This window comes from Sus scrofa, chromosome 14, assembly GCF_054392235.1.
Source record: "Sus scrofa isolate SSC_HxYL_T2T_F1_AM1 chromosome 14, Sscrofa_HxYL_maternal_Yorkshire_Landrace_v2.0, whole genome shotgun sequence".
Taxonomy (NCBI): Eukaryota; Metazoa; Chordata; class Mammalia; order Artiodactyla; family Suidae; genus Sus; species Sus scrofa.
Genome location: NC_139396.1, coordinates 155235530 through 155247360, shown reverse-complemented (window position 1 = coordinate 155247360; position 11831 = coordinate 155235530). Strand labels below are relative to the sequence as shown.

Below are 11831 nucleotides of genomic sequence, written 5' to 3'. Positions count from 1 at the left end.
ACCTACACCACAGCTCACGGCAATGCCGGATGTTAACCCACTGAGCAAGGGCAGGGACCGAACCCGCAACCTCATGGTTCCTAGTCGGATTCGTTAACCACTGCACCATGACGGGAACTCCCGAGACATGTTTTTAAAATAATCTGCTGAAACCATCATGAAATGCATCTTTTAAACCGATCAATTATGGTAATTACAGATTATATTGCTTTCCTTTGTTAAAATATAATGTTTTCTTTAAGTATATAAATGAGTCATAGTTTCCTCATTTTCCATGCATCCTCAGATATTTAGAACTAAAACTTTGAGATTTTTCCTAAATAAAGTTTTACCAGTTTCTACCTAGTTTAACAACTTAGAGTTGAATCTATGTAGTCTATGGACTTGCCAACTATCAAAAATGTTTCTCTGATGCACAATGACAGAAATATAAAACATCTCCGTCTGTAAGAACTATTTGTCTATTTTTCCAAATTCTAATAGAGTGAAATTGTGAAATTTCTATATAACCTGAAGCTAGAGTGATAATGCATATAGAATGTTAGAAACAGTTTCAGAAAATAGAGATGCATTTCTTCTCAAATTTTATTCTATTTTATTTTTAAAATTTAATTTTGTTTGTTTTAGACTGCACCTCCAGCATGAGGAAGTTCCTGGGCCAGGGATCAAACCCACGTCACAGCAATGACCTGAGCCACAGCAGTGACAATGCGAGATCCTTAGCCTGCTGAGCTGCCAGAGAATTCCACTTCCCAAATTTTAAAAATAATTTTCTGTACCTAACTTAAGTGGATTGGAAAGAGAAAACAGAAAAGGTCTACCTTGAAATCCAAGACTTAAGGGCCTGAATAAAATCATTTGATGAAAACGAGATGGGGCTTTATGGCCCCCAACAAGGCACAAGAGTGAAAGTTTCACACCAGTGACACCAGGAGGGTTTCTACTCCTGAGGCTGTCAGTATTCCTTACTGACATTCTTTGCGATGGTGTTCAGCTGTATGTTGGACGTTCCTTCATATATTGTACCTTAAACAAAGGAGAGAAAAGGAAAACCATCAGGAGGGGAGCCATTGCTGAGTCTATACGATAAACAAACAGCTCTGCAAACATCACCTCTGCATTGACTATAAAACTGTAACCAGGGACATCTTGCAGTGTCCCCAAATATGGAATATAGCTGACAAAGTAATTTTGCCCAAGAGATACAATTCTCCATTTGGTTTACAGATTTCCAGAACCCATACTAAACAGCTGAATTTTTTTGTTCCTAAACTACTGATGCACAAGCCTGGATGGTTCCTTAGGAATGGGCAGCTTTCATAGCTGCTGTTTTTTCATCTTCCTACCTGCAGTGGAGCAGCAGAATGCTGAGGCTTGGTTAGGCACTTAGCTTTTAAAATTACAACTGTGCTTCAAAGAATGGCATTAAACTAATCAAAAATATTAGCATTCCTAGTAAAAGAAAAATTGAGACAGTAGACTTTGTTATGGTTTTACTGAAAGGCCTTTAAAAACCTTGAGGCATTTAAAAAGGCAGTCTGAGGAGTTCCCGTCGAGGCTCAGCGGAAACGAATCTCACTAGCACCCATGAGGTCGCAGGTTCGATCCCTGGCCTTGCTCATTGGGTTAAGGATCTGGTGTTGCTGTGAGCTGTGGTGTAGGTCGCAGATGCGGCTTGGATCTGGCGTGGCTGTGGCTGGGGGATAGGCCGGCAGCCACAGTTCCTATTCAACCCCTAGCCTGGGAACCTCCATATGCCGTGACCCTAAAGAGACAAAAAAAAAAAAAAAGGCAGTGTTTTAAAAAAATATAAATCTATTTTTTTGAAGGAAGAAGTAGGGGGAGATAAAGCAACCACAAGAAAAGGAGAGCCAATAAACATAATAACTGAACGATTACAACTACCTTTGCCTATAGGTACCTGTAATAAAGCTAAACAAATACACCAGCTAAAACACCTACAGAGTCTAATAAAACAAAATAAATGTAAAATATTTACCAATCTTCGCGTCTCGGAAATACTTTTCCATAGGATAATCTTTGGTGTAGCCTACTGCTCCCATCCACTCAATACACTTATTAGTTGTTTGGATTGCAACCTACCAAAAACAAGCAGCAAATCACATATTAAAACCTCGTATCTTATGCATTACAAGCATTTGTGGAATATTCTTAATAACACATGAATTCACTGTTATTGGCAACTGGAGGGGCTCAAGTTGATTTATAAATTGCCATTGTCCCTTCAGTCTCGTTCTTGACACTATTTTTGTAAAATGTTCTATTAATTCATAAAATTCTTATTTTCCTAAGAAAACTGGGGTATTTGGGTCTTTAGGGGTTTTAAGGTTTGTTTTTCACAACTGTACCAGGCATATTGGAAGTTCCCAGGCTAGGGGTCAAATCAGAGCTGCAGCTGCAAGCCTATGTCACAGTCACAGTAATACTGGATCTGAGCCACATCTGTGACATATGCCACAGCTTGCAGCAACACTGGATCCTTAACCCTCTGAGCGAGGCCAGAGATAGAACCCGCATCCTCACAGAGACTGTGTCAGGTCCTTAGGCTGTCGAGCCACAATGGGAACTCCCAGGATATTTGTTTAGACTCATATTTCGTTGCCAGGTATCATTTATTCAGCAAATATGCCTACTCTGCCAGCTACTGGGTATGCAGTGGTGAGACCGTGGCCAGTCACTGCCCTTTTGGTCCCTCTGGTCACTCAGAGACAGACACTGAACCGCAATCATGACAACTAAAAAATTATATGGGGCAAAAGAAGAGTCTGCTGGATAGGCTGACATGAGTTAGATGGGGGACAGGTAAGGAAGTCACAGCCTAGCTGAGAACTCAAGGAAGACACGTGGAGAGTCTCCAAGGGGAAAATCAAGCTCAAGGGTCTGAGGGCCAATGGGCTGGGACGGGGTCGAGGTGTGCAAAGGGAGTGGGGGCAGGAGGGCTGCATGCGACTAAATGAAAAGGTTAATAAGTAAATAACCTTTTAAAAAAATGACCTTTCCTCTTTCTTTTCTTACCTCTGATGCATAGTATTTGGCCATAGATGCTTCCTTAATGAATGGCCTTCCAGCTTCTAGAAGTCTAGCAGCGTTGTATGTGAGCAGTCTCGCAGCTTCTAGCTGGGTGGCCGTATGAGCCACTTGGTGTTGGAGCCCCTGGAACATTCAGGCCCGTGTTAGAGAGTGACAACGTCCAGAAACACAGCTCATTGTCAAAGGCCTGCCTGGATAAGGAACACTGACACACTGAAAACATCCCCCCCTGACAAAAAACTCACACTCATTTTGAAAAAAATAGCTTAAAATCTGCAATGCTTTTTTTTTTTTTTTTTGGCCGCACTTGTGGCATCTGGAGGTTTCCAGGCAAAGGGTCTATTCAGAGCCACAGCTGCTGGCCTACACCACAGCCATAGCCACGCCAGATCCGAGCCACCTCTGTGACCTACACCACAGCTCACGGCAACGCTGGATCCTTTAACCCACTGAACAAGGCCAGGGATCGAACCCGCAACCTCATGGTTCCTAGTCAGATTTGTTTCGGCTGCGCCAAGACGGGAACTCCAAAATCTGCAGTCTTAAAATAAGCCACTACATGTATTATTCTTTCAAAAATTTTCAAAGTTCATGTCATTGCTTACAACTTCTAAGACTTAAAAAATTAGGTTTAAAAACTTGACTGTTATTTTTAATAATTATTAATTCCTTTCATGATCAAAATTGAGCTTAAACTAAATCCTAGCAAAGCAAAAATTTGAACTTTTTTTTTTTTTGGTCGTGCCTGTGACATTCAAAAGTTCCCAGGCCAGGGATCAAACCCACGCCACGGCAGTGACCCAAGCCACTGCAGTGTCCATGTGCTCCTTAACCCACTGAGCCACATGGGAACTCCAATTTATTTATGTCTAAAATGGAATATCACTGTTCAAGAAATTGTTTGTTATGTGGAATGTAGAGATTCCAATTATTTTTTAAAAGTACATTCAGTTCAATCAAACTAAAAGTAGCCATCTTCGTTCTCTTGCCCCATCACTGTATGAGGCACCAGGAGAGGCAGAAAAGCGAAGGTTTCTTGCCCCACGAGAACTCACCATCACTGAATACAGGTCCCCGAACTACTCCTGTGAACACGGGCAGGACAATATGCTGGATTAAGCTATGTGAATAAAAAATGATCACATGCAAAGCAAAAAACAAATCAGGACTTCCTGTCATGGCTCAGTGGTTAACGAATCCGACTAGGAACCATGAGTTTGCGGGTTCGATCCCTGGCTTCACTCAGTAGGTTAAGGATCTGGTGTTGCCCTGAGCTGTGGTGTAGGTCGCAGATGCAGCTCGGATCCCGAGTTGCTATGGCTGTGGTGTAGGCTGGTGGCTACAGCTCTGATTAAACCCCTAGCCTGGGGACTTCCACATGCCATGGGAGCGGCCCTAGAAAAGGCAAAAAGACAAAAACAAACCAAAAACCCCCTAAAATCACTCTAATGAGATAAAGTAGTTAGAGAAAATTATTTCATCAAAGCTTCACACAGGAGTTCCCCTTGTGGCTCAGCTGGTTAAGACCCCGACTAGTATCCATGAGGGTACCCTCATAGTGTTATTATTATTATTATTTTGCTTTCTTTTTCTTAGGGCCGTATGTGCAGCATGTGGAAGTTCCCAGACTAGGGGTCTAATCAGAGCTGCAGCTGCCAGCCTACACCACAGGCCCAGCAACGCCAGATCCAAGCCGCGTCTGAGACCTACACCATGGCTCACAGCAACACCGGATCCTTGACCCACTGAGCAAGGCCAGGGATCAAACCTGCATCCTCAGTGGGGTTCGTAACCCACTGAGCCACAATGGGAACACCCATTGTGTTATTTTTATTTTACGGGAGAGGCAGCTGAGGCTTGAAGAGGCGAGGTAACTTTAGCTCAAGGACTACAGGTAGTATGACAAGGGACCAGGATCAGAACCAGGGGAGTCTGACTACAGACCCCGTGCCCTGGAACTTGGAAGCAGTGAGGAGTCAGCGCCCAAGTGTTCACTGAGATATCCCCAGTCAGGCCACAGCCAGGCCTCAGGGGCGACAGTTCTGCCCTTGGAGAAGGGCAAGGCCGCCGCAAGTACACACGCTGACACCTATTCCTTCCTCCCCGATGCCTCTCCCGTTAAAATCCCCGAGGTGGGGAGTTCCTGAGGTCTAGTGGTTAGGACTTGGCGCTTTCACTGCTGAAGCCCAGGTCCAATCCCTGGTCTGGGAACTGAGATCCCACATCCAGCCACTGCATGATGTGGCCAAAAATAAAGAAATCAATAAAAATCCCCAAGAGAATTCCAGCAGCAGCTTTATAACAAAGCTCTTTGTTAAGGGGAAGACAGGAAACTACAGCACAGTAGAAGGACGTTCATAGTACATACCTGAAAATCGAATATTCTCTTTCCAAATTGTACCCTTTCTTTAAGGTATGGAATAGTGAGGTCAAAACATCCTTGAGCCAGTCCCAGCATCTGTTAGAAAAAAAAAATCGGAAGTTCTTATTTTGTTATGAGTTTATGCTTTTAATTATGCAAGTTATAACTTCTTTTTACAGGAAAATTGAAAAGCGGGGGAGGGGGGAGAGAAAGAACTAGAGCTACCATGACGGTGAGGTGTAGGTTAACGACCTTCGCTCACTGCATTTATAGAACTTAACTTCTGGAAACTGGGAGAGCGTCTGAGCAACTTCCTGTGAAGGGGAGTATATTCGAGTCCAGCCCAGGGCTAAATCCCAGCCTGGCTGTGCTCAGACACCTTTTCAGGACTCGTCTCCTTTAAGCTTGATTCTCTGCGCACAAAGTAGGCCTCAAAAATTCTGCTCAGCATTGGCCTCAAGGACCATAGAGTAGCCCCCTCTAGTCCTTCTGAAAGTCAAGTGAGGAACTTTCTAGCTTCCTTCCCTTCCTTTTTTTTTTTTTTTTTTTTTTTTAGGGTGCACCTGTTGCATATGGGAGTTCCCAGGCTAGGTGTAGAATCAGAGCTGCACTGTCAGCCTGCGCCACAGCCACAACAACACCAGGTCCGAGACTCATCTGTGACCTACACCACAGCTCAAGGCAACGCTGGATCCTTAACCCACTGAGCGGGCCCAGGGATCGAACCCACATCCTCATGGATATTAGTCGGGTTAGTAACCTGCTGAGCCACAGTGGGAACTCCTTCCTATCTCTTTTGTATATGATCATGGTTAATAAGGGCAAGAGAACATAAAAGAACAGTGTTTCTCAACCCTGGCAGCACATGAGAATCATCTCGGGGAACTTAATCAAAAAATACCAATGGAGTTCCCATCATGGCTCAGTAGTTAATGAACCTGACTAGCATCCATGAGGACAAGGGTTCCACACCTGGCCTCGCTCAGCAGGTTCAGGATCCGATGTTGCTGTGAGTTGTGGTATAGGTTGAAGACACAGCTCGGATCCCATGTTGCTGTGGTTGTGGCGTAGGCCGGCAGCTATAGCTCTGATTCAGCCCCTAGCCTGGGAACCTGCATATGCAGGTGCAGTGCTTAAAAAAAAAATTTTCCAATGGAGGGGGCTAACACCCAAATTCAAATCTTGGGCTTGGGGGCACTTGACTTAAACAGCATTCTAAAAACTCCTTAATGATTTATCGTACAGCTAGAGTTGAGGACAACTGACACAGAGCAGCTGGTAAAAAAAAAACATCAATTTATACATTTGAAGAGCAAATAAGGCTGTGGTGACAACTTTAGCTGGACTGTCTCATTGCTAACCAATCTCCGTATCTACTGAATGATCCAAGCTTAGAAATTGCCTCTAGATTTCAACATTAGGTAGCTATTAAATCACTATCTAATTATGTCAAACCATGTAGGTTTTAGAAAAAGGGAAAAAAAAATCAATAGTTAAAGCTTTGAGGGGGAAATGCCCACAAGCCTATCAATATTTCATTAGTGTTCATTCAAATTTTCCTTTAGCTTTTTATTTTGAACCTTCTGGAGAATAGAAAATTATGCTAGAAATGAAAGGACCAAAACAAAACAGAACACAGAAAAGTAAAAAAGTAAATTAAATTGAAGCAGGAACTCTGCAAACTTTTTTTTTTTTTTTTTTTTTTTTTTTTTGCTTTTTAGGGCCACACCTGCAGTGTATGGAAGTCCTCAGGCTAGGGGTCGAATTGGAGCTGCAGCTGCTGGCCTACACCACAGCCACAGCAACACCAGATCCAAGCTGTGTCTGTGATCTACGCCACAGCTTACGGCAACACTGGACCCCGAACCCACTGCGCGAGGCCAGGGATCAACCCACATCCTCATGGATATGAGTTGGATTCGTTTCCTCTGCACCATGACAAGAACTCCCAAGACTAACTGTGCCTTTGGCTATGAGAGAAGATGAGGTCCCCATATTCCCTGATAACTGAAGTTTATAGTATGTTAACAATTGTGTATATTGACGTGAAAATTGTCATCGGTTGTCAATCAAAATAGACTGTTCCAGCCCTGTAACAAGTTTTCACTCTAAATACTGAAAAAGTAAATTCTTTTCAACTACAGAGGATTGAGGATGGATGCCGTCAGTTCACTTCCATATGTGTTCCTTTCTCTTAAAGGCATCTCAGGTATTAAAAAAAAATATTAACGCCAGACCTTAACTTTTTTCCCTCCTTTTTTCCTGACCTTAAATTTTAATAAGGTTATAAGATAACTTGGAGTGATTCGACTAAAACCAAAACTGTGTATTTTACTGCCAGACATCTGTATTTTATATGTCTGGGAACAAGGAGATCTAGTCCTGTAGTTTTTCATGTCATATCCATTGAAGTTGAATCACAGAAAAACTTTAAAAAGAACACATAGGCCAGTTCTCTTTATTGACCTATTAGCTAGCTTTGTGGAAAACATGGGTGAAATTCTGACCTAAGAATATTTTGTTAGCAAATTAATAGCAGCGGGAAAAAAATTTAGAGTAAAAGTACAATTTAACTGTCCCGAGAGCTAATATATTTAACACCTTCAAAATTTAAACGCTCTAGGTTTTTGAATTTTGGATACTCATCAATTAGAAATACATTTTACAAAAATAATATAATTCATAATAAAACCAAAGACTTTATTCATTTTTTTAAGCTAGAAAATAACTGATATCACCTAACAGAAAAATTTAATATGCTATATAAAAGGCAGATTTGGAAAAAAAAATTGAATAGTTCTCATCTTATGAATCTGCTTAATTATTGCCATTTTATTTCAAGTACCACACCAAAAAAACTGCCTGATTTTCACATACAAAACCCTAAGCAATAAATCTTTCAATATCTTTATTCACTCTTACTACACAGTAGAATATTATTCTTAATTTTAAAAAGAATGAATTGCATGCTTTGAATAGCTCAATTGAAAAAAAAAAACATCATCTTTAATTTGTAATTTATTTCAGAAGTTACTGTTCCAGGTATTAGATAATACTTTCACGTTCTGGAAGCAGAAAAACTGTTAGCACTAAGCCACTGTTTGGTTCTCAGGACTGTGTAATTGACGGGGAGAAATTCTACAGCAACCCTCACGGAAGGGAAGAGCGCCATCTTGTGTCACAAGCTTGCGCACAGTCACACACTCACCGACTGCACTGCCTTGTTTTCTTTCTACATTTTAATCAACAGTGTGTGGAAGAGTCAAGTTAACAGTGCTAAAATCTGACTAACCTGTGCCGCAATTCCTATTCTACCTTTATTAAGACTCTGAATGGCGTACTTATAGCCATGTCCAATCTGTCCCACGATATTGGCTTCTGGAACCTAAAAAAAGAATATATAGTTACTGCTCGATTTAATTAGACATATGTTAACTTTGATTGTATACATATATGGGTCTTTTCTAGGGCCGCACGTGTGGCATATGGAGGTTCCCAGGCTAGGGGTCAAATCGGAGCTGCAGCTGCTGGCCTACACCACAGCCATAGCAATGCAGGTTCTGAGTCGCATCTGTGACCTACACCACAGCTCACGGCAACACCAGATCCTTAACCCAGTAAGCAGAGCCAGGGATCGAACAGAGACCTTATGCTGCATCCTCATGGATTCCAGTTAGGTTCGTAACCCGCTGGACCACAATGGGCGCTGCTGCTTGTATATTTTTATTTATTTATTTATTTATTTTTATAAAATCTGCTTTTCTTTTCTTTTTTTTTTTGTCTTTTTGCTATTTCTTGGGCCGCTCCCGTGGCATATGGAGGTTCCCAGGCTAGGGGTCGAATCGGAGCTGTAGCTGCCAGCCTACGCCAGAGCCACAGCAACGCAGGATCCGAGCCGCGTCTGCAACCTACACCACAGCTCACGGCAACGCCGGATCGTTAACCCACTGAGCAAGGGCAGGGACCGAACCCGCAACCTCATGGTTCCTAGTCGGATTCGTTAACCACTGCACCATGACGGGAACTCCCTCCATATAGTTTTAAATGCACGTATACCCCCACTGAGTGTGACAGTACTCTAACACAGTTCTGGCCACACTCCAAGGAACCTGTCTGCTGTGTCTGTGTTTCCCTCTAAACTGTCTCCCACACGCTCTCAGAAGAACGGGACTCAAGTCCTGGATGTTCACTACCGCTTCCTCCAGAGCCCAGCACAGACATGTGCCGAATTTAGAAAAATGCAATCTCGTATTATTAATCACTGACATAAGTGAATGACAGTTTTTCCCTTAACTCTTATCTGTGTGCTATCATGTAAGATAAAATAGTAGGAACTACAGAAAACATATAAGTACTTGCTAAAGCAGAGCTTTCTTCTGTTGAGACTAGTTTCACCGCAAAAATCAACTGAGGGGTGTATGTGTGTGCATGTCTATACACGCATGTGTACACAAGAAACACGAGGCGAGAAGAAAAACTGTTTCCTCATACTTGAAAAAAAAATCTAGACTAGGAATAATAATAAAAAAAACCACACTTAGCTTCTTATACGGGTGGTTAGGAGAGAGAGTGGGCAGCTTGAAGAAAGAAGAGGGAAATTAGGAGGAAGACGGCTGGGGTGAAGTGGTGAGGCTCCCACGATACCCATAAGGACACCCCGCGAGCACACATACCATCACCAATGAGCGAGGAGTTCACGTTCTGATGAGGGGTGGACAACCCATTGTATCCTGTCCTGCCCACGTGAAGTTCTAACGCCCAAGGACTCTAGTAGTGGCTCAACTCGAAACTGAGGGTGCTGCCTGGTTGTCCTCCGCTCTCATTGAGCAATATCCCCATCTTGTGGCCTTGGCCCCATTCATCCTCCTCCGAAGGCAGGTTTGGTGCACGGGGGTATCAGGGTATAAGGTACAAGGGAGACGCCCTCTTGGGTTGGCTCTCGAGGCCAGCTGCTGGGCAGACAGGTTCTCACCCTCGGCCTAAGCTCTTGTGTAAAGCACATGTGGTGCAGCACCTGACCTAAGAACACTGTTCAACAAGAGTTTTGCAAAGGTCTCTCCTGTATGAGGCAAAAAGCACTTGGCCTAATGTTCTGACACCTTTCCTTTCTCACATGTCTATGGTTCCAGGCAAAGCTTATTCCACAGCAGTCTTTTCCTAGAAATTCTTAGATACCCACCTTGGCATTTTCAAGTGTTACCGGGCAGGTAGAAGATGCTCTGATTCCCAATTTGTTCTCCGGTTTCCCTACACGGAGGCCCTTGGTATCACGATCTACCAAGAAGCAGGTAATTCCTTTATACCCCTGAAATGAAGATTTAAAATACTGTCACCACTTGGGCTGATAAAATCCCTTGTTTCCAAAGAATTCAAAGTAAATAGAAAACTAAAAGCAGACTTTAGCAGAAAATACTGATGGACTCAGAATTGCAAGATGTGTATCATGAAACCAGGATGAAGACAGGGCATTAGTTTCAAAATCAAGAACTTTATCAATTTTACTTTTCCAGAAACCACTGTGGCTATCAAAATTATTAAGTGACACTAAAGTGACACATGGTGAATTCCACATTTGAAGTTTAATTTTATTACGTACAGTTTCAAAATTTAACTCAATTAAATATTACATCAGAGAAAAGACAAGTTATCTTTATCATGTTGTTATGTGCCTACTTTCTTTTTTTAATATAATTTTTATTTCATATTGGCATATAGTTTATTTACAATGTGGGTCAGTTTCAAGTAGAGAGCAAAGCGATTCAGGTATACATACTGCCGGTCTTCTTCAGATCCGTTCCCCACACAGGTTGTTACAGAGTATCGAGCAGAGTTCCCTGTGCTGTACAGAGGGCCTTGTTGGTTACCCATTTTATGCTATGTCTATTTTCCAAATGAATGAAACATTCTTAAAAATAAATGTACTAAATAGGTACTTAAATTCATTCTTACGAGTTCCCATCGTGGCGCAGAGGAAACAAATCCAACTAGAAATCATGAGGTTGCGGGTTTGATCCCTGCCCTTGCTCAGTGGATTAAGGATCCGGCGTTGCCGTGAGCTGTGGTGTAGGTTGCAGACGCGCCTCGGATCCCGCGTTGCTGTGGCTCTGGTGTAGGCGGGTGGCTACAGCTCCGATTGGACCCCTAGCCTGGGAACCTCCATATGCCTCTGGTGCAGCCCTAAAAAAAAAAAAAAAGACAAACAAACAAAAAACAAAAACAAACAAAAAACATTTCATTCTTAAAAAGAAAATCTGAAACTCTATAAAATTCAAGATTAACTTCCTATATAACAGATTAGGAGATTAATGATCCTCTATATAAGGAATATTAATTACTTTTAACTGCCATAGTTATTTTAAGAAATTAGTAAATAGGATGAAAAGATGTGAGTTGTCTAACCTATTAAGTACTGAGAAAA

At 42.3% G+C, this 11831-nt stretch overlaps 1 protein-coding gene and 1 non-coding gene across 3 annotated transcripts in view; both read right to left on the bottom strand.

Moving 5' to 3' along the window:
• Positions 1-571: 571 nt before the first annotated feature.
• The window catches only part of ACADSB (acyl-CoA dehydrogenase short/branched chain), a 40615-nt gene continuing 29355 nt past the window's right edge, over positions 572-11831 (bottom strand). For both annotated transcript variants that reach the window (XM_084995802.1, XM_001926297.5), the window contains exons 6-11: positions 10593-10718; positions 8706-8798; positions 5420-5509; positions 3037-3174; positions 2000-2099; positions 572-1026 (exon numbers count right to left, since the gene is read on the bottom strand). In XM_084995802.1, the coding sequence (XP_084851928.1) occupies positions 956-1026; positions 2000-2099; positions 3037-3174; positions 5420-5509; positions 8706-8798; positions 10593-10718 (618 nt within the window). In that variant the 3' untranslated portion in view covers positions 572-955. The remainder of the gene's footprint in view (positions 1027-1999; positions 2100-3036; positions 3175-5419; positions 5510-8705; positions 8799-10592; positions 10719-11831) is intronic.
• Positions 7189-7257, bottom strand: MIR4331-2 (microRNA mir-4331-2). The gene has a single exon (NR_162186.1). It is a non-coding gene; the product is annotated as a microRNA mir-4331-2 (primary transcript).